Source organism: Crocodylus siamensis, chromosome 3, assembly GCF_052110815.1.
Source record: "Crocodylus siamensis isolate JL-2025a chromosome 3, ASM5211081v1, whole genome shotgun sequence".
Lineage (NCBI taxonomy): Eukaryota > Metazoa > Chordata > Crocodylia > Crocodylidae > Crocodylus > Crocodylus siamensis.
This window is the reverse complement of record NC_143397.1, coordinates 182,556,020-182,582,725: the sequence shown is the minus strand read 5'-3', so window position 1 is coordinate 182,582,725 and position 26,706 is coordinate 182,556,020. Positions and strand designations below refer to the sequence as shown.

The 26,706-nt window shown below is 42.8% G+C and overlaps 1 protein-coding gene across 3 annotated transcripts in view; it reads left to right on the top strand.

Annotated features, from left to right (window-relative positions):
• The window catches only part of NOL4 (nucleolar protein 4), a 291,097-nt gene that overhangs the window by 160,387 nt on the left and 104,004 nt on the right, over positions 1-26,706 (top strand). For all 3 annotated transcript variants that reach the window (XM_090039912.1, XM_090039913.1, XM_090039914.1), the window contains one exon: positions 15,103-15,386. In XM_090039912.1, coding sequence (XP_089896038.1) covers positions 15,103-15,386 — 284 coding nt within the window. The remainder of the gene's footprint in view (positions 1-15,102; positions 15,387-26,706) is intronic.

The window sequence follows — 26,706 nt, the reverse complement described above, 5'->3', positions numbered from 1 at the left end:
CATACATACATGGAAGTATCTGTGTGTGAGACAGAGAAACCTTTTATTTAAAAACCATATTCTCCTTTGATTGAAAATGGTGGGAACCTTTATACTGAATTCGGAGAGAGATCAGTCCTAAATTCTGCTTTGTTCTTTCTTGCTTTCTATGCATTGTGAATGGTCATATGAAATATCCTTGTAGAATTGAAGGTAGTGAAAAATCATTCTTTTTATTTATTTATTTATTTTTGAGTAGCATAGGATCAAACCCTGGAAATATAAGCTCCATAAGTTAATTAACAGATGGACTATTATGCTAGACAAGTGAGAACAATTTTGGGGAGCATTGAAAAGGGAGAACTGGTTGATATTAGTTGCCTTGGATAAATAGAACTGTGACAGGATCAGGTCCAAGGGCACTCCTGATGTTCCCTGTTGGCCAAATGGCAACTGCCAGCCCTGTCTCTAAGGTATGCTTCCTTTAACATTCACCCACCATGCCTTGAAGTAATTGATTGGGTTTGGATTTGTCAAGGGAAGCTGCCTAAGGGTTTTAGAGCAAGCCCCAGTCCTACAGTCTGCCAGTGGATCCCTTCTTGGAATCCTGGTCATCTCAAACGTCATCTTCACACAAGACAGGGCTCCCTAGTCCATGTGAGCCCCAGGGCACCCACTGCCTTATAGGCTTATTACGTGGGTCCAGCTGCCCCATATATCACCCCTATGCCTTGAAGATGTTACCTGTCCGGTCAGTCTTCTTTGTTGGGACCTTGGCCCAATGGCCTCTACCCCTTTTCTGTTGCTGGGCCGCTTAGCTCAAATCCACTGTGATGGACCCAGATTCTGGGTCCCAGCCCTAGTTTTGCCCTTTCCAGCTCTGGCTTAGCCTCTCTTAGGCTTCGGGCCCCTGGCCCTGGTTCTCACCCCTTGCATCACTGCCTCCCCACTCCTGTCCCAGCCCAGTTTCTAACCCTGTTCAGGCACTGGTTGCGCCCTTCCTGGGCTTTGGACCCCTGGCCCTGTCTCTGCTCCTCCTGGGTGCTGAGCCTGCTTCAGCTCTCACTGGGCCCCTGGTACCTATCTCTGTCCTTCACAAGTGCTGGACACCAGGCCCTTTCTGGATTCCACCCAAGCCAGGCTTCAGTACCTCTTTAGGTTTACATCCCTCTTTGGCTTCTGCATCCAGAGTCCCTGCCCCCAGTAGGGCTCCAAAACATGGGTGTTCCCCTGGCACCCTGCTCTGGTTAACCACCATGCACTCCTCAGCTCCCCACTTTGGTTAACTGCAGTATGCCCCTCCTGGGCTATAAACCTCTGGGCTCTCTGGCCCCTCTCCCACTTTGGGGCCAGCTGGGACCTCCTTGCCTCATCTTAGTTCCCTCTACAAATCACCAGTCCACCCATCAAACTCAAAGAAAAGCACAGAGGTACTCCAGCTTTAACAAAACTCCCAGCCAACAGACTGACTGCCAGGCTTCCCCTCCCCCCCCCCATCTTAGGGCCTATCCCCATTGCAGCAAGCATCCTGTGTCTTACTACTAGCACATCGCAGGTATCCCAGAGGTCAGCAGAGTCTCCCAATACAGTTTGCCACGGCAGGAGCTCTTCACTTGGGGCTAGCAGATTCAGGCTGCCATCTTGCTCTCAGGGACAGGCTTTAAGAGTCTCCTAATCCCTGCCCATCTGGTCATGTGACTCTGGGGGCACTACCAGGAGTTTCCCTCCTGCACCTGATGACCTGCTTGCTCTCCCTGCCGGAACTAAGGTCACTGGTCTGCAGCCTGTTTCTGGGCTGACTCCCTTTGCTGCATTTTTCTGCTCTGCTCAGGGTGTTCAAGGCACAGGTTCTTTCCCTGTGCCTTGTACCCTGGGCTGGCTGCTGGCAGCTATTTAACTAGCAGTTAGCTTGTTTACAATCTGCCATTCCTCCCTGGTTCAGCTCAGCCTGGCACACTTTCCTTTTGAAGTAACAGGAGCCTTCTGGCTTCCTGTTACAAGAACATATACATACTCTTTATCATAAGATGAAAAAGCATAAAAGGCATTAATGAATAGTTACAGTTGCTTCTGGTTTTCTTAAAGTTATGAATTAAATTTGTGCATAGAGGTATCTTGTGTTATAAATAAACAATAACTGACTACATGTTTTTGACAAATTAATATTAAATTATCACTCTCAAAAACTGGTAGGAGTAGAATTTGATCTACCCTTTTGATTGATATTAAATTATCACTCTGAAAACTCGTGGGAGTAAAATTTGATCTACCCTTTGATTTACCCTCATACCCAGATGCACATTAATATTGCACATTGCCATGGATTCCCTTATATTACTCAGCATGCTGCATTACATTCCTGTTCCAAAGCTCAACTTGCTCATTTGGTTGCATTATAGTAGTCTTTTTGATAGCCAGATCTGGCAAGATCATGCCTCTCTGATATATGGATCTCAAAGTGATGCAGTATTTCTGCAAATAATTTAACTGGCCACTTCAACTTTAAAATATTTATTTAAATACAATGTAGATGTCTTTCAAAAAAAAAAGTTACCACATAAATGCAAAACAGAAACTTGCAACGTACAAACAAATAATATAAAGAACACAAAAATACCTAGAGGCTTATTTCTGCCTCAGTTATTTTATGCGGAATTGTACTATTCACCCAAGGATGACACTCGTCAGAATCTGGCCATAAAAAGTTAAAACAATCTTTGTTGTTCAGGATTTTAGTAAGCTGTCTGAAAGAGTGGGTTTTATGACAGACAACCCTATGTTTGCACATACATCAGTTACAGTCTTGCTAATCTTGCTCGTCCCACTCAGCTCATTCATGTCCAACCTTCTACTTTAAGAAAGAACAGTACTCCTAAAAGAAGTTCCATCTGTGACAGTGCTACTTTTAGGTGCTCCGGCAACCCATTCAAGTGAGATTGGAACCTTTAGCCACAAGTGGCTGAATTACACATGTGGCTTTGCACAACCTCATGCTCACCTGTGCACTATGATAGGCATAAAGGGTAAAGCAGACAAAAGTACCAGTCGGTTCCCTGGTTGTACTGAATCCTTGCTAACCAAACTCCATAACAGGTTCCAGAGTTTTGGGGTCCCATGTGGTCAGAGCATCTCCAAGAACCACAGTTTACTTAAAGGTTAGTAATAGTTTCATAGTTGGTAGGGTCAGAAGGGGACCTAAGCAGATCATCAAATCTGACTCCCTGTCATGGGCAGAAAAGGATGCTGGGGTCAAATGACTGTGGCTAGGTGGCTGTCTAGCCTTCTTTTGAACACCCCCAGGGTAGGGGCAAGCACTACTTCCCTTGGAAGTTGGTTCCAGCTCCTAGCCGCCCTGACTGTGAAGTAGTGCCTCCTGATATATAGCCTGAATCTACACTCAGTCAACTTATGGCCGTTGTTCCTTGCTACCCCTGGTAGTGCTCGGGGGAACAGGGACTCTTCCATTGCCTGCTGGTCCCCCTTGGCAAGTTTATAGGTGGCCACCAGATCCCCTCTCAGCCTTCTTTTGTGTAGGCTGAACAGGTTCAGGTCCCATAGCCTCTCCTTATACAGCCTACCCTGCTGCCCTCTGATCAGGCAAGTGGTCCTTCTCTGGACCCTCTCCATGCTATCCACATCCCTCCTGAAGTGCGGTGCCCAGAACTGGACACAGTACTCCAACTCTGGCCTAACCATTGTCATATAGAGGGGGAGGATCACCTTCTTGGACCTGCTCGTGATGCATCTACAGATGCATGACAAGGTATGGTTAGCCTTCCTGACCACATCCCCGCATTGGTGGCCCATGTTCATCTTGGAATCAGTAGTGACACCAAGATCCTTTTCTGCCTCTGTGCTGACATGAATGGAGTTCCCCAGCCTGTAGGTATGCTGCTGGTTCTTCTTCCTCAGGTGCAACACCTTGCACTTGTCCATATTGAAACCCATTCTATTCTCATCTGCCCACCTGTGTAACCTATCCAGATCTAATTGTAGCCTGTCCCTCTCTTCTAGCATGCTCACCTCTCCCCACATCTTAGTATTGTCTGTGAACTTGAACAAGGTGCTTTTCCCCCCTCCTCCAAATCACCAGTGAAGATATTGAACAGTGTGGGCCCTAGGACTGAGCCCTGGGGAACCCCACTGCCCACATCCCTCCTGGTTGAAAATGACTCATCCACCACCACTCTCTGGGTGTGGCCCTCCAGCCAATTTGTGACCTTTCTGACTGCGTAGGCGTCGACACCACAGTCACCTAATTTTTTAATGAGGATGGGATGAGAGACAGTGTCAAAGGCCTTCCTAAATTCCAAAAAGATTACGTCCACTGCGACACCTGCATGCAAGGCTTTTGTGACTTGGTCATAGAAGGCAACCAGGTTGGTCTGACAGGACCTATCTCTAATGAACCCATGTTGATTGCCCCTAAGCATAATCTCCCCTGCTGGCCCCTTGCAGATGTGCTCCTGGATAATTTTCTCAAGAAACTTCCCCAGGACTGAGATAAGACTAACGGGCCCCTGGATCCTCTTTCCTCCCTTTTTTGAAAAAGGGGACCACATTGGCCCTTTTCCAGTCCTCTGGCACCTCACCAGAGCACCATAAAGCTGTGCTAGGGATCCTGCAATGACCTCTGCCAATTCCCTAAGCACTCTCGGGTGGAGATCATCAGGACCTGCTGATTTGAACATGTCTAGTCCCTCCAGAAGTTCGCTGACTAGGTCCTCGCTGACCCTAGGCTTGGTTGCGCCTCCCCTGGGTCTGTCTGGAGTCCCGGTGGGGGGAATGTCAGAAAAGTGGAAGAAAAGAATCTGTTAAAGAGATAAGCTTTGTCATCTGGTGCTTCCACCAGATTACCAAGCATGTCCTGCAGAGGCCCCACTTTACTTGGCACCTTCTTTTTACCTACTATATATTTTACCAAGTGGAGCCGGAGGAGCCGCAGCAAACTCCAGCGTGAACTAGATGAATGGAGAAGCTAGCTGGGGCCACAGTAGATCAAAGGCTGCTGTGGCAGACCCAGCCACTGGAATCCAAACATGGAAAAAAAGGGCCAGCGTGGGAAAAGAGCAAAGGGAAAGAAAGAAGAACCACACCGGCAAGCAAAAAGGGAACATCTGGGTCAGGCAGGCAGCCAGTGGGGAACTGCCATGGGGAACCTAGCTGGAGAGAGGGAGATTTAAGGCACGCTGAGGAAGTGTCCCAGGAGGTGCAGAAGAAGAAAGAAAACAGAAGAGAGAAGGAGAGAGATCCAGCAAGTGAAGGCGAATGGGTAGAGGGCCAAAGGATAAGTCCTGACCCTACTACTTACCAGACAAGATCCAGGTGAGAATGGGAGCTGGCAAAGAAGCCTGAGTGACGAGTGAGTCTGATTATGGGGGGGTGAAGGGAACCACTCCAGGGACCTAAAAGAAAAGGAAGGAAAAGGTGATCTTACTCTCCCAGAAGGGGAAGAAGAAGAGAGGGAGGATCCCAGTCACAAGAGGGCAACGAGAGGAGAACCAGAGGAAGAGGTAGCTGTCTTGGGACCCATGCAGGGAAGAACAGGGCAAGCAGCCAATTAGGCAAGGACCTTAGTCAGGATCCTTCTAGTAAAGATAGTGACAAACCTTAGAGGCAATCAACAGTGCCTGGAATATCAGATGTGGTGAGGACAGGGGATGGGGATGGTGGAGCCCTGTGAAGAACTGCAGACATTCTGAGTCCATAACCATTCCCAGTTGTCTCCTAGTAGTGTCTAGGTACATCTCCCCTAACATTGGAAGTGTGGCAGGCAATCTATTACAAGACACTATCGTTCCAGCCGGGAGGTGACATGACTCCGGGCAGCATGGGAAGCCCCCATACAGTGTCCGTATGCAGTTAACCTCCTAAAGATGTGGAAAACAAGGAGTTCTACTTAAATAACAAATGTTAGGGCCACTCTGGCCAACAGATTTTGGATGAAGTGGCTGATGCTATGGAGTAATAATTGATAAAAGTATGTTCTGCACTCCAGGTAACAATTGTTACAAATCTAATTTCTGGAGACTATTTAAACATGTTCTAGAAATTTCTTCAAGTCATATGTGACCTTAATGCAGTCTGAGAGGTCACAGAATACTTCAAGTAGATGGTTTTGCCTCTCCAGATGACTGGAGCTAGTATCTACACATACTTGTTTGGTGAAAGTCTGAAACTACCTTTGGTGTAAACTTTGGATGATATTTTTTTAGTCACTGTGTCATGAATAACAGTGATCAGGTACTTACTAGAGCATAACCTGAAATGATAGGCTATAAAAATACGTGTGACAGCTTTGGTGTGAAGACAATTCCATTAGAGATGGAAGAACCATGTTCAAGTTGCATACAGGAGGAATCTTTCTAATTGAAGTGAATGCATTTAAGTTCATTCAGACATCTAGATTCCATTTGTTGAGATAATTCAGTCCAATGTATCAGGGATGGATAAAGTTAATATTGAATTGCCCACTCTGAAAAATATTTCCATTATGCCTTGTGCGTTAATCTACAGGATGCTTTCTGTTGTGCTGAATGAGACTATTGTGAACCTCTCCTGAGCAACTTTTACCCAAGCTGCTAAATCCAGAGATACCAGATCTGGGTGAAGAATTATACTGCGGTTTTGTCAACCTGTATCTAGAAAAGTAGCATGATGGATAGTTGAGCATTCCTGAGAACCAAATTGGCATAGCTAATCTGGTGCTATGAGCATAAGTTGGTTCTTGTCTTCTCTTACATTCCAAAGGATTTGGAGAATTAATAGAAATGATGGGAAGACACACAGGAAATCTTTGCTTGCTTACTTGATCAGTCATCATATAGACACATTTTGTAAATACTCTTGTAGAAATGGGCAAAACATAAGTAAATGTTCTTAATATGCATTGTATGATTGCTGCTACAAATCATACCTAGTTCTCATGTAATGGATGACACATCCTGTAAACTCACAATTATAAATCAACTCTTTGGATCTGGAGATACAGTTATCAGATGGATAAATCAGCTTAATTTCTTGAGGACTTGCAAGGGAAGGCATGAAAGCAATCTCCTTCTCCTTCCTAATTCCTTCTTTAATTAGGAAATAAATAGAAAAGAATCCTTCAGTGCAAAAATTGAGAGAGACCCTTTCTCAATCTATCAGTCTTGCAGGTATATTTTCAGCATCAGGTACTGCTGGCAATTAGGCCTGTGAGAAGCGGCAAGTATTCACTTTGGATTCAGATTCAGCTGATTTGAAGGACAGTGATTCCATGCAGACATTTGAATCACTGTCCTGATTCAATTCTAGTCCAGGGTAGGCAAAATACAACCCACAGGTCAGATCCAGCTCACCAAGCAATTACATCCGGCCCACAGGGCCTTTCCTTTAGCCCTTTGTAAGCCCTGGTCCTGAGCTGCCCCTCTGCAAGCCAGCACATCCCTGCAGGAGGTTCGGCTCTGGTTGCTAAGCAACCAATCCCCACCCCAGCCTGGCGTGACCCACCCCAGCCCCAAGCCACAGGACACTGGAGACAAGAAGTCTCCGCCTGGCAGAGCTTGTGCCTGGCCACCCGATGGCTGTTCCAAGCCTTTCCTCCCTAGAGAGTGGGAATTCAGGTACACCCACAGCGGGTCAGGGCCAGGGACTCCCACTGGAGGAAAGAGGGCTGGGAGCACAAAAAGCCATGTGCTATGGGGCCAGGCTGGGCTGGCCCCACTTGCTGCAGGAACACAGGAGCTACATACTGTGGGGGGTGAGCCAGGCTGGACTGGCTTGCTGCCAGTACGTGTGGCTAGGGACTTGAGTGGGAGCTCAGGGAGTAACATGTTATGGGGCCAGTAGGGCTGACCCTGCATGCTGCCATGACATGTAGCTGGGGACTCAGGCAGGATCACAGGAGCTGTGTGTTATGGGGCGGGGTGGGGCTGGCCCTGCACCCTGCCACCATGTGTGGCCAAGGACACCTGTGGGAGCACTACTGAGCTGGATGGGGCTGGCCCTGCATACTGCTACCACCTGTGTCTGGGGACTGGGGTGGGAGTGTGGGAGCTGCATGCTGTGGGAACAGATGAGGCTGGCCTGGCTTGCTGCCACCACGTGCAGCTCCAGGGCCTTGCACACTCCAGAGACTCCAAGTTCCCCAGACCCCAAACACACACACATCCCCACCCTGCACCATCTCCACACACACACCCTCTCACAGCCCCCCACACACACTCCCACCTCCCCACCCCCACCATACCCATACACACACATCCATCCATACCTTCACAGCCCCCACAAACACTGCTACCCCCACCATAACCCCACATCCACCCACACCCTCTCACATCCCCCACACACTCCCACCTCCCCACCCCCACACCCCTCCACACTTTCCCCCGTACACCCCACCCACCATACCCTCACAGCCCCCACAAGCACTCCTAGCTGCCACCCTAACCCCACACACACCCACACCCTCCCACAGCCCTCACACATACCCCCACCACCCCACACCCCTCCACACTTGCCCCATACACCCCACCCACCATCCACATCCCACATGCACATACCCCACTACACACACAGACCCATTCCCCAACCACACTACCCCAAATACACCCTCTTTCCCTCCTATACACAATATAGAAGAGTAAGACTGTATTTTGAGCTATTATGCAATTGCCTCTAGATACACCATGTAAACACACACCAATCAGGATAAAATATTTTGTAAATGAATTTACAATAAGTTATAGTAGATGTTTGATTTTTTAGTACATTGCTTGGTTTTTTTTTTTGGTTTCAAAATGGCAAGCCCATCTTCCAAAAAAAGTACTCCCAGGGCAAGGGGAGGGACTTCTGGTGGCAAACATCAGGAATTAAGGATGGGACTTCCAGTTCCAAGATGATGACCAGGGGGCAAGGGACCTGACAAGGCGGGGAGAAGGAGAGGCTATCCGTGCAGCCCTCAACAACTCATCAAAACTTGTTAAGTGGCCCTAGAGCCAAAATAATTGCCCACCCCAGTTCTAGTCACTTTCAAGCCAGACAGTGCAGATGGCCCAGTGTTGCTTGTACTGTTGACCTGAGTCAATGATTAGTGAAGACTTGGTAACAAGGCCATTTAACTGCACTACTCTTATTTAGGTATTGTTAGCTGCTGCCTTGATGGTTCATATGAGGGAAATCAATACCAAACCCCAGGCTTTTTTACAGACCACAAGAGGTGCTGACTGATCTGAAGGAATCTGCAATACCAGCGTAGAGACCTTTCCTGAGGTACAAGTTCCTTTGATCCCCAGGAATGTGGGGTTGCTGGTCTAGTAGCTGAGGCTCTCACTGGCTGTGTTTTCAAAGAATGAATAGTAGGCTTTTCCCAAAATTATTTGAGTTAGATTCTGTCCTGACAGACTTTTCCAACATCATCAAAAAATCAAAGCTGTCCTGGTATGTTTGGAAAAGGACTTGCAAAATTGTACACTTCCTGATAACTTCCTTTGCTTCTTTCCCCAAGCAAAAAAAGGTGGTTGATGTGTTATGTGGCTGTACCATTGAATAATGGCCACAACAGGCAAGTCTTGAAACGTGGCAACTGTGGAGTTACCCACCGAGGACCTGTGAGTCCCAAAGCACACAGCAAACAAAGTTGATGTCTTTTGCTAATGGGTTAAAGATATAAAGCAATGCTAACAACTATACTAAACAGGGCTTACAGTTAAGTGGTAACAATGCCAAAAGTAAACTAGAGGGTACTAAGGGCTCTTTTCTTACTGCTGTGAGTACACAAGAGGTTTTAAGTGGCTGTTGGGATTGCTCTATTTTTATGCCATTTGGGAGGGGAAGAACAAAGGGGTGTGCATGGCTCCAACAGATATAGCTTGTAAAAGTGCCAGGGCACATACACACAGGGGTGGACCCAACAGGGACAGATTGTCAAAGTTACTAAGTCATAGCACAAACCAAAAACTCAACTGCCATCCTGACATCATCATCTATGAGTGATCAAGCAAGTGAGCACATTCTTCCTGTTGGTTGCTACAACAACCCATGTTCTCTATGTTGCTAAGGGCCCTGGATTTTCATAGATTTCATAGACATTAGGGCTGGAAGGGACCTCGGGAGATCATTGAGTCCAGCCCCCTGCCCAAAGGGCAGGAAGTCAGCTGGGGTCATAGGATCCCAGCAAGATAAGCATCCAATGATGCATCCAATAATGATCATATTTTTTCAGCTTCTTTTTTTTCTCCTTGTAGAAAAGCTTCAGTGCTGTGTATTTCTAAAAATAAATCACTGTAAGCTGTCCAGTAGAAATATTCACAGACAGCAGCATGAGTGTATTTGAAACCTAATTGTCCATATTTCATAGATTTCGTAGACCTTAGGTCTGGAAGGGACCTCAGGAGATCATCAAGTCCAGCCCCCTGCCCAAAGGGCAGGAAGTCAGCTGGGGTCATAGGATCCCAGCAAGATAAGCATCCAATTTGCTCTTGAAGGTGTTCAATGTAGGTGCTTGAACCACCTCCAATGGCAGGCTGTTCCAGACCTTGGGGGCTCGGACAGTAAAGAAATTCTTCCTTATGTCCAGCCTGAAACGGTCTTGCAGGAGTTTGTGACCGTTCGACCTCATCATCCCTTGGGGCGCTCTGGTGACAAGATATGTCAGGCCCACATATATACATATTAGGACCCAATGTATATCTCTATTTCTGAACTTGTTATGAACTGTTTGGTAACAAACCAGTGTCTCTGGATGATGGAGGGAAAATATTTGGTAAGAAAACAGATTTTCCATGTCAGTCTATTGCTGCTATGGGGTTATGATACATAAGCATTAGAAAAACATGCCAGTAAAACTATTAAAACTACCTTTACCATGCTTTATGTGGAAGGAACCTTAATCTGGATGCTTCAAAAATAAAAGAAGATATATTTTCATTTCCAGAGAGGTCTTATAATCTAAGGACTAGATTGTGACAGGCTTTTCTTGGAACAGTCAAGACACAGAGTGCAAGTTGTCTGCTTCTCCCTCCTCCTGTATGTTGGCCAGATACAGTCACAAACTCTAGATCTAAGCACATGGTGAACCACCCTGACGGCACAAAGCACAGCACAACAGACAGGAAAAGCAAAGGAAGTTATCAGGACCATGGCAGTAGAGACTATGGAAGTATGCTTCATCTTTTAGGTCAGGCTCCATGACAGTCTTCTGAGGTCAAATGGATGAGAAAGGCCTACTTACTTGCTTGAGTAAGGGTCTGGAAGCCTTGTAATTTCAGTTACAAAACAGCTGTAAACTGTTATTTTATTCTCTGCAAAGTAAATCAAGAATGAAATGTGCTAAGAGGTGAAATTTAGTTACTGTGGTAACATCTATAAGCAGAAATCAGTACTAAAATACATCATTTTTCTGACTGCCTTTTGGTAATACATCTTTTACTTCACAAAAGTGAGTTTACAAGATGCTGTCAGACATGGAAAAAAAATGTACTCCACTGGAAGCAGCAGTGCATTATTTCAACCCAGCTCCTCAACATCTGTATAGATCAGGTGTTTCAGTGGAGCTTTTTAGTGTTTTTAGCTAAAGCTGATTCAGTCAATAATTGAATAGATAATTCGTGCCAAATTAGATAAAAGCACTAAAAAAAACCTCACTAAAGCATTGGATTGCTACAAATGTTGAGGAAGTCAGGTGCAGCTAACGCGCTGCCTCTTCTGAGCATGCTTTGAGCTCAGTGCAGGAGCATGCAAAATTTAAAGTCAAGTGCCCTGTTCCCCACGCCCCCACTCATGCACACATTTGCAGGGTGCCACAGTTTCTGAATATTTTTCTGATAGAGGGTAGTTTTTACTCCTAGTGAGAAAGGTGGAAAGAGTGGTGTTATATTTGTTGTGTATGACTTTACAGTAGAAACAGGTTTACCATTCAGTAACTGAATTACTATTTAAGGGCAGTCCAGGTTATGTTCATGTCACTTGACCTTCTGTTTAAAAGTTGCAGAGCATTTGAGCACATTTTTAACCAGAGGAATTTTAAAAAGAAAATGGCACAGAAATGTCTACTATTCCTTTTATAGTCTCTTTCTGTAAAAATATCAAATATATGTTAAATTCTCTGTTTATTGCATTTGTACTTTCCTTAAAGTAATTGTTGAATATTTCTTTCTTATGCTTTACTATAAGGCCTTTTTTGGAAAGAGTTGTAAATATAACTATTTACTGAGAACAATAGGCATCCTGGAGAGGGTATTGTGCTAGAACAGGGGTGGGCGAAATGTGACCCGCCATGCTATTCTATCCGGCCTGTAGGGCCCCTAAAAAATTTAGAAAATTAATATTTATCTGCCCTTGGCTGCCTGTCATGCGACTCTTGATGGCTTGCCAAAACTTGGTAAGCAGCCCTCTGCTCAAAATAATTGCCCACCCCTGTGCTACAAGGTGACATATAGATTTCTTTTTTCATAATGTGATGAAACTGCCTATTTCTAGAGTTGCATTTTGAAATGTTTAAAATATTTATTTCTGCACATTAGGCACGTGTCTAACCAAAGGCTGTCAAATATAGCGTGTTCCTTTCAATAAATGTAGACCTTGCCTTGCTCATTGTATTTGTTCCATTGAAGCCTTGGATTTTGCTGAAATATTACTTTAAAAGTGATTCCAATGTATGTACAATAAGTTGAATTGGAGCCTAAAAGAGATTATGTACCTATTTAGTAGTTTTATGTGTTCATTTATGAGGAAAGTGATGATGTGTTTTAGAAACTAACACATTAGCAGCTGTTGCTAATAAAGTATTCCATTATGTATCTTAATGTAAAGCATTAAAAAAATATTATCACTATTGTTTGTGTCCATGAGCTTATAGATCTTTTCAGGAATCATAAAACAAATTTGTATATGCAAAACATGAGCCACATCCTACTTGCTTTATTCAAACAAGAAGCTATATTGGATAAGTACAGAAATCGGGGCAGAGATATGTATTGGTTTCATGTATATGATTCTGAAATCTTCATATTCCTCTCTAAATATTGGATTGCTTAATTATATCTGGTTACTTTTGTCTTATACAGCATATTTTTAAAATTCCTTTATATCCTTGATCTGGAGGTAGAAGGAAGTTAGGTAACCATTGAACCAATGACAAAGAGACATAATATCTTTGTTTTTAACAGACTCATTTCAAACAATTACATTGTCTGATAATGCATGCTTTAAAGAATGTCTTGAATATTAAAAAAATTCCATTTTACACATGCTCATGCATATGTGAAATACTTTGTTTACTAGAATCCAAAACAACTTTGAATTTAAGATGACCCTCAAAAAATTAGATTCTGTAAATGGAAAGTTTATAAAAGTATTATATTTTTCATTAATATAATCTAATAATTGGAAGATCATCTTAAATTCATCTTCCCCACTGCTGCAGAAGAAAAAGCAGCAGCAGGGGGGTAGACAGTGAGTGAGTCAAGTGGCCTGCCCTATGCTGCCTGTCCCCCTACCACTTGTCCCCCTTGCTGCCTTCCCCCTGCCCCTGCATGCCCAACCCCTCCTTGTGTTGCCTGCACCCCTCAAGCACTTGCCCCACTTTTGCTTGCCCCTCCTGCATCTATTCCCCACCAAACTACCCACTCAAAAGACTGCCCCCCCACCACTGGCTGCCCCCCCTCTGCTGCCACTTAGCCTTTGAGGCTCTGGATCCAGCTTTTCTCTGGCCCAGGACACAGAGAACATAGTTATTTTGGCCTCCACCTGGCTAGGCAGCAGTAGTTGCAGGGGAGCTCTGGCCCCAGTTTAGAGATACGGCCAGGGCAAGAGCTGCTGCCACTGCTACATGACCAGGTGGGGGCTCCATGCCTTGGGCTAGAGTGGGAGCCACGCCTGGAGTCATGGTGGAAACTATATGGAGTGTGGTGTGAAGGCAGCAGTAGGCAGAGGCAGCACCAGGATCAGGCACTGTTCTCCAGTTAATGTTTAGAAGTTCTAGTAACTATTAGGTGATACATGCTCCAATCCATTCCCTTTTGCACTTTCATTGCAAACCTATACTTGCTCTTGGCTTCAGGTTTTTCAGTTTCAGTTTCAACTTTGCTTTCCTGGTAAACCGAGCCTTGTACAGCCTGGAGAAGAGCATGAATCATTCTCAGACTAGTGAAAAAGACTAACCAAAAACTGCTGCACGTTTTCCTCTATTGAGAAATACAGCAATATGCAAATAACTAAGTTGATTTCAGTGGGGCTGTGTGTAGAGAAAGGCACTACTCAGTTAAAGTTCCAGTGTGAAGATACTGAAAGAAGAGGAAAAATACACTTACATTTTCAGTTCTATCTTCAGTTATACCAGTCTCAGGGGCTAATTTTTTCAACAGAGCATACCAAATTTTCAGGTTAAAAGATGACTTTGAAATTGAAGGTGTCTGCATAATCTTTTATTAACCAGTATTTTTTATTACTTCAATTTTGAGTTTCACATATATAATTTGAGAACAAGGAAAGAATCTTTGGTCTCAGAATTCAGCTTTCCCAGAATAATTTCCAATGCTAGCAATGAATACACCAGATTAACTGATGGCAGCGCACTAAGAATTTTTTATAATTGACAGGTTTTTTAAAACCTGGGTTAATTTTTTATGTTGCTTTTAAACATCTGGTTGATTGTACATTTTCCACATCCTTCAGAACTGAGTCAGATTCTGCTCCAGCACCACATGCAACTGCATTGGTTTAAAAAATATGTGATACTAGTGATGGACTTGGATGGATGGACATATGGACTGACAGATGGATAAGAATAAAATTTGTGCCAAAAATTCTAAGATAACATACTGTTGGGTCTTTTTGGGTTTTTGGGGTTTGTTTGTTTGTTTTTTGGGGGAGGTATTCACAATTGCATTAGGACACGAGCCTTTAACTTCATCCATAACTTTGTCAACCTTTAACTTTTACCATAACTTAGATTGTCATTTTATCATATTTTGCCCCAATCTTTCTTGAACATTTTTATTTGTATGTTGCAAAAACATATTTGGGGCTAGTAATTTTTTAAACTATTTTAATTTTGCTATTGAAAATGTATAAATTCTGTTTGATCCGGTACAAGATAACAATGGTGGCATGTTACTGAAAAAATATATTTTTTTTTAATAGATGATTCAGCTGCAGAGAGTTTTAATGGCAATGAGACCGTGGGACACAGTTCAAATGCTTCAGAAGGAACACACTGCAGGGAGATGGCAGAAACCAACAGTAATGGCAAAACAAATCTGGACCAGGATGAGCAGCCTTTGAACCTGAGTGATAGTCCCCTCTCTGCTCAGCTGACTTCAGAATACAGACTAGATGATCACAACAGTAATGGAAAGAATAAATACAAGAACCTCCTAATTTCTGACCTCAAGATGGAACAAGAGGCAAGAGAAAATGGAAGCAAGGTAAGATGCTTCCACATTCTCCAAATATGTAATGTTTAGTTTAGGAAAAGAAAATATTAACAAAAATGACCTAAATATGGTCATGAGAAAAGCTCCTAATGGAATCTGTATGGTGTATGTCACATCATTACCCAAATAGTATTCACAGATTTGCATGAACTGTTATATGTGTATAAAGTATATATTTATGTCATGTATATGTATCTTATAGCTATACCCTGATAACAATGAATGTGGTTCTCTCTCAAGCACAGACATGATAAAATGCTTTGTTTTGGGAACTGTCTATCATTAGTTAACTTTCTAAAGTGTTTTTAGATGACCATCATTGTCACATGTAACATATGTCTACAGAATATATCAGTCTGAATATACTGTGTGTATGCCCCTGTGGATTATCGCATGGAAATTGTCAACGTCAGAACAGGTCTAGTTTTGGTTGCTGTCTGATTATTTATGTATTATAGAGCCACCATACTGTAATTAAAACTGACAAGTTTGCTTTAAGACGCTGGAATTCCCTGAAGCGTTTTTTCTGTGGCTTTCATTCTGTGAGTGGAGAAAAGTGATGTGGTTACGTTGTAATAAAGACAGATTTTGCAGATTATATAGATAGCCTTATAGGAAGATATTTGTCAGGAGTGTGTATTTTAAGGAAGATAAGGAGAAGGTCTATTTAATGGATTTTTTCCATTGATCTTCTCTGGTCTTACTGATAACAGGTCCTGCTTTTTAACTGAAACTCCCAACTGAACTACCATTTTTACAGTAGGAATAATTGAATAGTACTGGAGAGTACTGGTTCCAAATACTATTAATGTTTGTCCATAGTCTTCAGTAACATACCATAAATGAACCTGACAGCATAGCTATGCTTTGAACTCTGCTACGTTTTCTTGCAGGGTTTTGCAATTGGAGTGATGTGGGCAACAACTTTTCTAGATGTTTCCAGAAATGTCTCTTAACTGAGAGATGTCTGGTGGATAACAATACAGCATATTTTTAGGATCTGGCATTTGGTTCTCTCCATTTGAAATAAAAATGAAAATAAAATCTCTCAAATGTTTTCATATGATTTAATTTCTGGTTTTGAGGGGTGCAAAGAGAGAGACTCTCTACTTTGCCTCACACTCAGTAGCCTGGTGGTTAGGTCACTGGGATGGCCTGTTAGAAACTCAGATTTGTGTCTTTTTCTATCTGATCCAGAGTAATCTGGGATGAAAAACTTAGCTCTGAATCAGGCAGAGCAGGTCCTTGAACATGGTTCTTCCATGTCTCTTGTGAGCACTCTATCCAGAAGGTTGTAGAGTATAACACTCTCTTTAGCTGTTCACATTGGGCTAGAGTGGCATTTCTCAACCTATGGGTTGCGACGCAAAAGTAGGTCTCAAGAATATATGAAAGGATTGCGAATAAACTTTTAAAATGTGGATTCTCCTTTAAAAGAGAAAAACTTGGGAAACTGGCTTTTCCCTTGCAGGATGGCAGAGTTCCAGCCTGCAAGGGGCTGCTTGGGGTCCCCCCTGCCCCATGCATACCTCACCCTACCCTGCACACCCACCCCCTGCCCCACACACTGGGGTCTGGGGGCAGCAGGCAGCAAGTTGGGAGTGAGGGGCACTATGTTGGGACTGGCTATTGATATTTACAAATGGGTCCTGGTACAAAAAAGTTTGAGAACAACTGGGCTAGAGAACCATAGATGCAAAACGGCTTCCTAATGAAGATTTCAGCAAAAATAAATGAAGTGTCTCCCACTAAACGTTTTCGCTCTGAAAAAACTCTATTCAGTCAAAAATATTCCAGACACTTCTAGTCTTAGTGTGTACATATATTGTAGTGCTGAATTTACTCAACACTTTCAGTAATGCACAGTGAATCCTAAGTTGGCTAAATTTAAGCTGTGCCTTCACTTACTGTAGGGCATATTGTTCTAGTGATCCCTGTACAAGCCAGTTACCCAAATATCGATAGAGACGTTGGTTCATTTGCCTGAGGTATACTGCCGCTACTGTCATTGCTTTTGCAAACACACAAATAAGCTGGTGAAAAGAGTAGGAAAAGCTTAAGGAGGAACTAAGATATAGCTAAGACCAAAACATGGATTAATATTGCAACTCCAAATGTAATCAGAGCCACAGGACCTGAGAACAATAGTTAAAACTGAAAGTCCTGTTTTAGTGAAGCCCAGCTTCCACCCAGAACTGACTTGAAACTTCCTTTGCCACAATTCTAGACTTTAAAAATCAAATCCAGTCAGTCCCTCAACAACCATACTATCTTTCACCACTCATTTTAATACTACCTAGCTTACAGTGCCCCAGAAACTTAATTTGTTCCTTGTTTTGTCCTGGAATGGAAAAAAAAAACAAGTGTGGGATGTAAACTGTTCATTTTTATATGTGTTTAATAAATGTTTATTGGTGACTGTAAAAGAATAGCTGAGGATGTACTAACTTATGTAAGTTTACCCAAAGTGCAGTATGTTGGTAGAGTAGAAGAGTAATTTTATGAATAAATGACATCTTTATTAATGAATCCTACTCTAACTTTGTACATTTAAAGTATTTTTAATTTACTTGTTAGAAGCAATGCCAAAGTATTGCTCTATAATTGCCACTACTGTCATGCCTTTGTGCTGAATATTATTAGCTCAAGAGTGTTTGGATATCTAGTGTACAACTTGACAGCTATTAACACTCTCACACACTAGCCATATGTAGCTACTACTAGCTACTCATAAATATTTTGTTCTTTATACAGCCCCTTACATGCTGACGATCTCAAAATGTTTTGCAGTCTCCAAGTTTGAACATCTATATATATAGATAGATAGAGAGGGAGTCAGATTTTCTATATATACAGAGAGTCAGAAAGCATAAAGAAAAAACTAAAGCTCTTTGATTTTGCAGTAAGTTCAGCTTTGCCCCTGGTATTAGTTTAGAGCAGAAGGTCAGATCCAGCCTGAGGGTCATCTCATAAGTCCAGAAATTTGGTGGTGGGGGAGTGGTGGCAATTAACACTGCCACTGCTCCCCTGCCACCAAATTTCCAAGCCCCAAGACAGCTGGATTGGTCCTAGCTGAGCTGGCCCAATGCAGAGGGATCCAGCCTCATACCCATGCATCTGGATTGAGCCAGGGCCCAGTGCATACACTGAGGAATAGCCCAGCTAGGACTGATGTAGCTGCAAAGGATTGGGCCACCACTGGCTCAGCACCATGCATTGGATCAGGCCCATGGACTGAATCTGGCCAGCAGATGGATCTGACACTGCTTATCTGGCTTGTGGGCCAAAAAGGTTGAGCACCAGAGATTTAGAGCTTCTTGAGTGCTGCTCTATTTCTAAACCTTTTTCCACATTGGGCTGGGTGAGCACTGCCTTGTCTGATCATGGACTGGAGTGGGGTGGGGGGCTGCCTGGCCTGAGCCCAGCCCCACGGGTCAGAAGGGGCTTGACCTGGCCCCATGGTGGAAAGGGTGTGTGGCCAAGCCTCAACCTGGCCTAATGGGAAAGGGGAGTGTCCCAGCTCTACAGGAGAAAAGGGGCATGGCTTTGCCCCAACCCAGCCCCACAGGAAAGGGGGCATTGCCCAATCTCAGGGTGGTGGGGAAAGGGGCGTAGTCTGGCCCTAATTCATCACCATGGTGGGAAGCGGGGCGCAGCCTGTCTCTGAATAGGGATGCAGGGCTTGAGGTTTGGGAATTTGGCAGGGATTGTGTGGCCATATTAATGTCCACTGCTCCCCTACCACCAAATTCCCTGACATGTGGGGAGCCCTGTGGGTCAGATGTGACGCCTCCATGGGTTGCATTTGGTCCATGGGCCAGAGGTTACCCACCCCTGCTCTAATTAATATGTAGGGACCTACCAAATTTATGGCAAGAAGTAGGAGGCATGCAACTTGTTTAATTTTGCAGGTTCCTCCACACATTCTCCTCCCTCCCCCCCGCATTGCTGATTGGCTGAGGGGCCCGGTTGGCCCTTCTGTTTGCTGCTCACCAACTGGGAGGCAAAAACAACACCATATCTTACACTGCAGTTTTAGCCTCCCTACTGATCAGGAGTGAGTGGTGGGGCCAGCTCTGCCCACCACTTACTCCTGATCAACAAGAAGAGGCCCCCTTAAAGGCCCTCTGCCAACTAAAAAATAGCCAGCATCAGTCTCTGTCCAACCCCCACCTTCCATTTTTTTTTAACCCTGATGCATCCACCCCTCATGTTGAGGTGGTATACGATTCACCTGAGCATTTTCTCCACTCTAAGGAGTTCTGGTTGCTTACACATCTAGCTCTGCACTACCAGGATAGCATGAGGCTATTAGACTGCAGCAGCAAATCTGATCCAATCCCAGTTTATAAAAGTATTGTATTTAATTGAGCCTTAGTAATGGCATATTTGGAGTTGTGATTAAGTATGAAAAATGTGCTTAGTAATCCCATCCAGAATCCACCTGACTGTGAATGCTGAGAAAAAGAAAAAAATATTTTTTCTATCAGAGAAAAAATAGATTTCCTGTTCACCAGGCATCTAATTGATATGCATTTCTTATGCGTGTTAAAATTGTCCCCTTAATTCATTGAGCTATATGGGCCACGAATGCTGAGAAGAGTTGCATGAAAGTTTAGGAAATATTATTAGTTTCTAAAGTATAGTACAATGGTGGGCAGGTTGTGGGAGGGGATTTGAAACTACAGAGCCACCTCTTGCAGGAAATGACAAAATATACTTCCTTAAACCAGCTAATCTCTCTGTGGCATAGTTGTATTCTCCTTGCAAGAGACATGCATTTATTATGGCTAAAGCAGTCATGAAGTCCAGCTGGTAAAACTTGCTGATAGAGACATTCTTTTCTCTGTTTTAGCACTTTCAGTTTTTTGACCATTCCACCTGGCCATTCCACACATTTTTGAGCAAACTTTCGCTATTGTTTTTTGCATCCAGTCAGACTTGATGATACAAACTGGCACAGTTCAGAGCTGAATCCAAGCAAACACATTTCTTTGGAATGATAAAAAGTAGGAGAATGCAAGAATGTCACATTTTTCTGGAAAGAGATCAACACCTGTAATACATCAGCTATGACTATTAACTTTAATACTACCTAAAGACACTTATTTTCCTGGAGAGCAAGCAGTTTTACATAAATCACATTGTAGACTGGAATTGACTTTATCCCATTTTCAGAAAAGAGCATTTGGGGTTTTTTATTTTTGAAAAATGGCTTGATAGACCCCTTCAACTTGGAAATCCTATTTGCTTAATACTTTTGTATTATTAAAACAGTAATACACTGCCCCAACCTGTGTTTTGCCTTTTTCTGAGCTTGGTGACTCCTGGCTTAAAATTTTCAAAAGCAGCTTCAGTTTTTAGTGTTCTCAGCTTGAGATACCTAACGGATCTTGATTTTTAGGCAAAGCTCAGAATTTTTTAAAATCAGTCTTCTTTAATGTAGCTTGACCCAAGATCATAAGCCACTTTTAGAAATCCTGGCCTTTTGTGTAAAGTCACTCATTTTCACTTTCTGTGATGCACTACGTCGCCGTATGGTGTGCTGCAGTGGCGTGGCAATCATATGCGTCTAATCACCCATACTGCACCGTGCTTTAGTACTTCCTAAAAGAATTATGGCACCATAATAATGTCGCCATATGGGGACATGTAGATGCACTCAAGAACAGACATATTAGGAGTCTTCAAATATTTGAAGGACTACCATGGAAGGAAACACCTTTTCTTTCTTGGTACAGAGAGTGTGACGTGGACTAATGGCATGAAGTTGCGGGAAACTAGATTTAGATTGGATACCAGGAAAAAAAATTAATTGTTAGAACAGTGAAGCAGTGGAATAGACTGCCTAGAGAATTTGTGGAATATGCACCATTGGAGGTGTTCAAGAAGAAGTTAGTTAAGCATTGATCAGGGATAATCCAGGAGTTGCTATGCCTATGCCACATAGTGTGTATTCCCCAGGCTTCTGGGCTTTCCTGATTACCACATGGGTCCAGGAAGGAATTCCCCCTCAACCGTCCTCAAAAGCGTTGGGTATTGATTGTGGCCAAGGCTGGGGATTCTGACTGGGGCATGCCAGAGTTCCTGCTGGGACTTTAACCTGGAGATTCCTGGCCTCAAGGGTATGGCGCCCTACACTCAGAGTCAAATTTATCACCATATGTGGGATCAGGAAGGAATTTTACCCCATGGTCAGATTGGGACAGACCTTGGAGGTTTTTGCCTTCCTTTGTAGGCAGGGGCGTGGCCCTATTGGATCTCTCAAGCATTTTCTAACGTCTTCAGCAGCAGGTAGTTGGCCACCTCAGTCCCCCTGGATTACCTGTGGCAGGTTAGGGTGTTATGTCTTGCTGTTGTATCAGGGTTGGCTGTGGTCTAATAGGTTGGACAATGGATTTGTATAAGATGGCTTGGATAAGGATGATTCTGCCTCAGGCAGGGGGTTCAACTAGGTCTCTTCCAGCTGCACTTTTCTATGATTCTGTGATCTCTTAGCATAGCCTTGTTGAATTTAGTGGAGTTTCATACAGTTGTAGGAGTCTGTCTGCATTGTTTCCTAGGCAGGATCAAGACCCTGCACTGGAGTGCTATAAAAACTTATACAAATACTTGACATTGCGTGCTCTTCATCCCATTGAAATCCAGGAGTTAAGCTTTGCCTAAGTCTTAGGCGACTATGCAATTAAGTGTATGTGTAAGTCTGCTGAATTGGGAACCTATTCTGCAGCACCTACATTTCTTATTTCTTATGAAGACTCTTGCATTATTGATTTCCTATAGATTGTAGGATTCATTTATTTAAAAAAGTTACAGTGTGTAACTTAATCTGTACTGCATTTTTTTTGACATATAGTAAACTATAGTTTTCCCACCTGCTCTCTGATGATGAGATAAGATTGGTATTCTGACACAGAATGTCAGAAATTGTGGTTATATAATTCTGCATACTCTTCTTAGAGGAGTTAAGTATGATGAATTATATTTATCTTATTAAATTAAGTCATGAGGCCAATATTGCAAAATGCCTTGTTAATGCCTTATGATTAATTTACATGTTTAAACAGTTAAGCAGTACCACAGTTTTAAGGGTCAGAGCAATAAATAATGAATATTGTAACATATGACCTTTTATTATAATTTTGTTGTGATGTTATATATTTATAATGTGCACATCACTGTAGTTTCTGCTTGCCCTACAGAAATATTGAGCTTTATCAGTATGCCTCTAACAGGAAATGCTTACTTACTATTACAACTTTAATGCTGCTGTTGAATCTCAACAGCATCAGTTATAATGGTGATATATGATATTGCTACTTGAGGATTGCGTGGGCAATAAACAGTGTTGCATTATGCTTTAAGAGCCAAATACCTTCCAGTCAGTGGAGGGTCTCCCATTGACTTTTTCAGTGCCCTGCACACCCTGCAGCTTACTGAGTGATCAGTGTTATACTGTTATTTGGTTCCACGGCCATAAGCCCAGGAATGTCTTGCTCTCAACCTGTGCATGATTAAACTTTGATCCTGCTGGTAGAATCATTCCCACTGAGCATGGCTGCCATGGCAGAATACTGGAACAGAGTCTATTTCTGACCCATTCAAGATACTGGGTGGGTCTTGTTCCAGATAAGGTCAGGGGTGGGGACTGAGATCTTGATCTAGATCTGCAATTATACTTTTAAGTCATAGCATTATAGAGCCCTGAGCTGAAGTGTTCTTATTGGTCTAGTAAAAAAGAGACGCATTTCTGCAAGTTGCTCCAGATCAACTTTCCTAATTAATCCCCGTTAAAATATTTTGCTGCACCTGGATCACTGGAACTAGGCTTGTGTACAAGAAGGAAGGGGCATAGTCATCCAGGCACTTTTGAAGTGAATAGATTAGTTAGTATTTCAATTTGATGGTCCACAAGTCTCACAGAATTCCAACAAAGCACATCACCTTCAACACAGGAGGGCAGGCACGGTCAGTAGTGATAAAGATTATGGTTTCAGCCTGGTTTTCAGAGCTATGATTATATCCTAGCATAATATCAAAGGTTAGACTTTAATGTCCAAAGGGAGTCTCATCAGAGCTGACATTATGTCTGGGAGGCATGTGGAATCATCATCTAGCTAGTTGTCTTTGACTGTGACTCTGACTGTTTTCATTCTTGCTTGGGGGAAATTTTAGAAATGGGGGTGCTTACAACCTTTTCCAGAGCAAATGGTCCCTTTAGGAGGTTATAACAGTCTTTATACACAGACTAAAGTCTTTAATGGAGGAGTCTAGGAATCAGTTAATTAACTAGAAAAGAGAAGCCGTTCAAGAAGACAGAAACATGAGTTATTCAGTGTCTTCCTGAAAAGGTGCATAAAACATGATCTGCTTGAGTATGATGTATGTGGCTGTGAATACTTCTTTCTCTTTTGATGTGCAGCTGAAACCTTTTTTTGCCCCTTAATCTCTTTTTTGCTTTACATTACCACTCAGCCAAGACCGCAACACCATTGCATGGGCCCTTGAATCTGTCCTGGAGACCATATTTGGAAATAGCAGTACAGTGCATCCAGCCACTCTTACTCCTTTAACAAGACCCAGTTTTGGTTTTGTGCAAAGAAAGTAAATTTCTGTCTTCTATTATTGTCACCCCCTCCAACAATCCAACCTGATAAAGCTCAAGAATAGAAATGAGCCCAGGCAAACAAGGCTTATATCCAGATTCACAAGCTTTGCAGAGATGGGATTTTGGCTCAGGCCCTTCTCTTCTGGAAAGTCGCTTACTGAACTAAGTCTCCCTTGCATTTGGGGAGCCCACTCCTTGCCTAGAATATAGCAGATTACTGATTAGTTTTTTAACTCTAAAGTGTTCCCTTAACATCAACTCTGCAGCATCCTTGCAAATGCTTCTGGTAATCATGGTTTTTGTTGCATGTGGGATTTTTTGTTGTTCTAAAAATTGCACGAGTCCTTGGACCAGGTGTTTGAAACCCTTAGTTTAATGCATAGTTGCCAAGCAGGATGTTAACAATGAAATTCTTCTTCATTACTGTATTAGCTCTAATTTTCAAGAAAAAAACAAACACAGAAAACAAATGAAAGAAAAAGTATGGAGAACACACCATTACTCTTGGCCATGTTTGGTGTGACCTTATGCTTTTGAGCACTCATGAACATGATGGTGGGCACAAAACTATCCTAGTACAATGTGTATCTTCTAGTGGTGTATTTTGTAGGATCGTGCTGAACTCACAGCAAACTTAAACATCCTCTTGCAGCCTGCTTCCCCCAGCACAGAGGGAAGAAGGGTGAATTCCTCCAGCTGGTCATTAATAGTAATGAGATGAGTTCTGTAATCAACATCTTTCCCTAAATAGGCAAAAATAGTTTGAGTTGAAATTCTATATTGGAAATAAATTACTTAAAATAAGTAGCTTTCATGGGACATTTACACCTTGAGGAATAATGAACGTAATGCCATAATGTACATGGTTTTAAGTATGGAAGACATGAATTGAAAGTTCATATATCCCAGGGAAAACATCCCAGACTTTTAGTATACTGGAAGTGAAAAGGAAGTATCAGGGCTCTAATAGCCTTCTTGTATGTTGTACCTAGCTTTCCCCTATGTCCTCAGCCAGCTCTATGGACCATTGCAAGGATCATAATTAAGCCTCTGCTTCTCTCCAGCCCCTTTTGATGTCAGTTACAACAGACAAAGCAGTATCTCTTTCCTCACTCTCCCCCACTGACCCACATAAGAGCCAGGGGTAAGCTATCCCTTTGTCCCTCTTTCCCTGGTTCTTGCATAATTTGTAGTGCTTCCATATTATCCCTTAATTGTGAATAGTTAATTCTTTATATATTCATATACAACTTATAAACCTCATGCTGATTTTATTCTACTATTAGGAAATGAGAGGGGCTGCTGAGAAAATGATTTTGTAGCCCCAGAAATCAGTCTATTGGCAATGCTGGAGAAGGCACTATAATTTTAAGAACAACATTTTTCTAAAATTGTTTTTGTACCACATTTGTCACTGTTTCTTTGTAGAAGGAATCAAAATTAATGGAGTAATGAAGATCGCTGAGATGCTGCTGATCACTAAAGTATTCCTTGTTCTTTGACAGCGGTGGTAGACCAAGTCTTTCCTTTGAGAAGGAAGTATATTATATTAAGCACTGTCTTTGTCACCCTCTTTCAACTGTTGATCTTAATCCTGGAACTGGCTGGAGAGAAAAGGATTACAAAGACAGACTGAACCACTTGACGTACATATGCTAAAAGCCATTTTTGTCTGTTCATTAAGAACATCTGACTGCAGTAGCAAACACATTTGCATCATCAGACTCCTTTGTCTGTCACTCCTTTGTCAGTCTATGATAACATTGGTGCTGTCTTCCATCCCCTTAGAGGTACAGTTGGTGACTGGAGATTCAGTTCAGTGAGAACTCTTAACATTTCTCTGCTTGGTGTACATTACACTGATGTAAATACAAAATAAATTATACTGAAATCCATAAAATTTCTCCAGATTCATGCAGTTGTAATAGAGAGCAGAATCAGGCCCAAATACATGTCTAAAAACCCTGGCCTCCTAGTATACTACTCTTCTGGTGGTGGATCTTTTCATGTGATCCTCCTGCAATTTCTCTGAGATGGGAAACAATGCATTTTGGTCAAACGCTGTATAGCGGTGCTGTTGATTCCTGGTTACTTGTGCCTGGCTCACATATTAATCTGTTCACTCCGTGAACTCATTCATATTGACCTTAGGAGATACTAAGCCCTCACACAGAAGTAGAAACAATAGTAACTGAAGAGGACAATAGAGCTCTGTTGAACTGCCTCTGGATTCAGTAACCAGACTTCTGCTTGGACAAGGGTTAAAGTTATTGAAGACAACAGTAGCAGCAAGAGAGGTAAGTCATTTATAAAGTTCCTCCCTGCTTCCATATGTATGGTCCCCAAATTTTTAAAATTCCTCATGCGAGGCACCCAAGTCTGCACCTTTCAAGCAGGATCTGTCTGCCTCCAATGCCTCCACTCTGCCTTCTGAGTGTGGGGCGTGCAAGGTTGGGCATTATGTTTGTATTTGAATGTTAAGCCATGTATCTTTGTGTTTTTTCCCCATTAGGAAGGAAAATGACTTTTTCAGAATAGCTTCCACTGGGTCAAAGACTTCAGAGAAGCTATCTTCTCATTGTTGCTTATATGGCTCCTCTGCCAACTAGAGAGATTCTGGAAGAATGAATCTTAGTTTTGAAAGATTGAATGCTATTTGATGGTAAATTAAGTAAGCTATAATGGGGGTGATAACTGCTATTC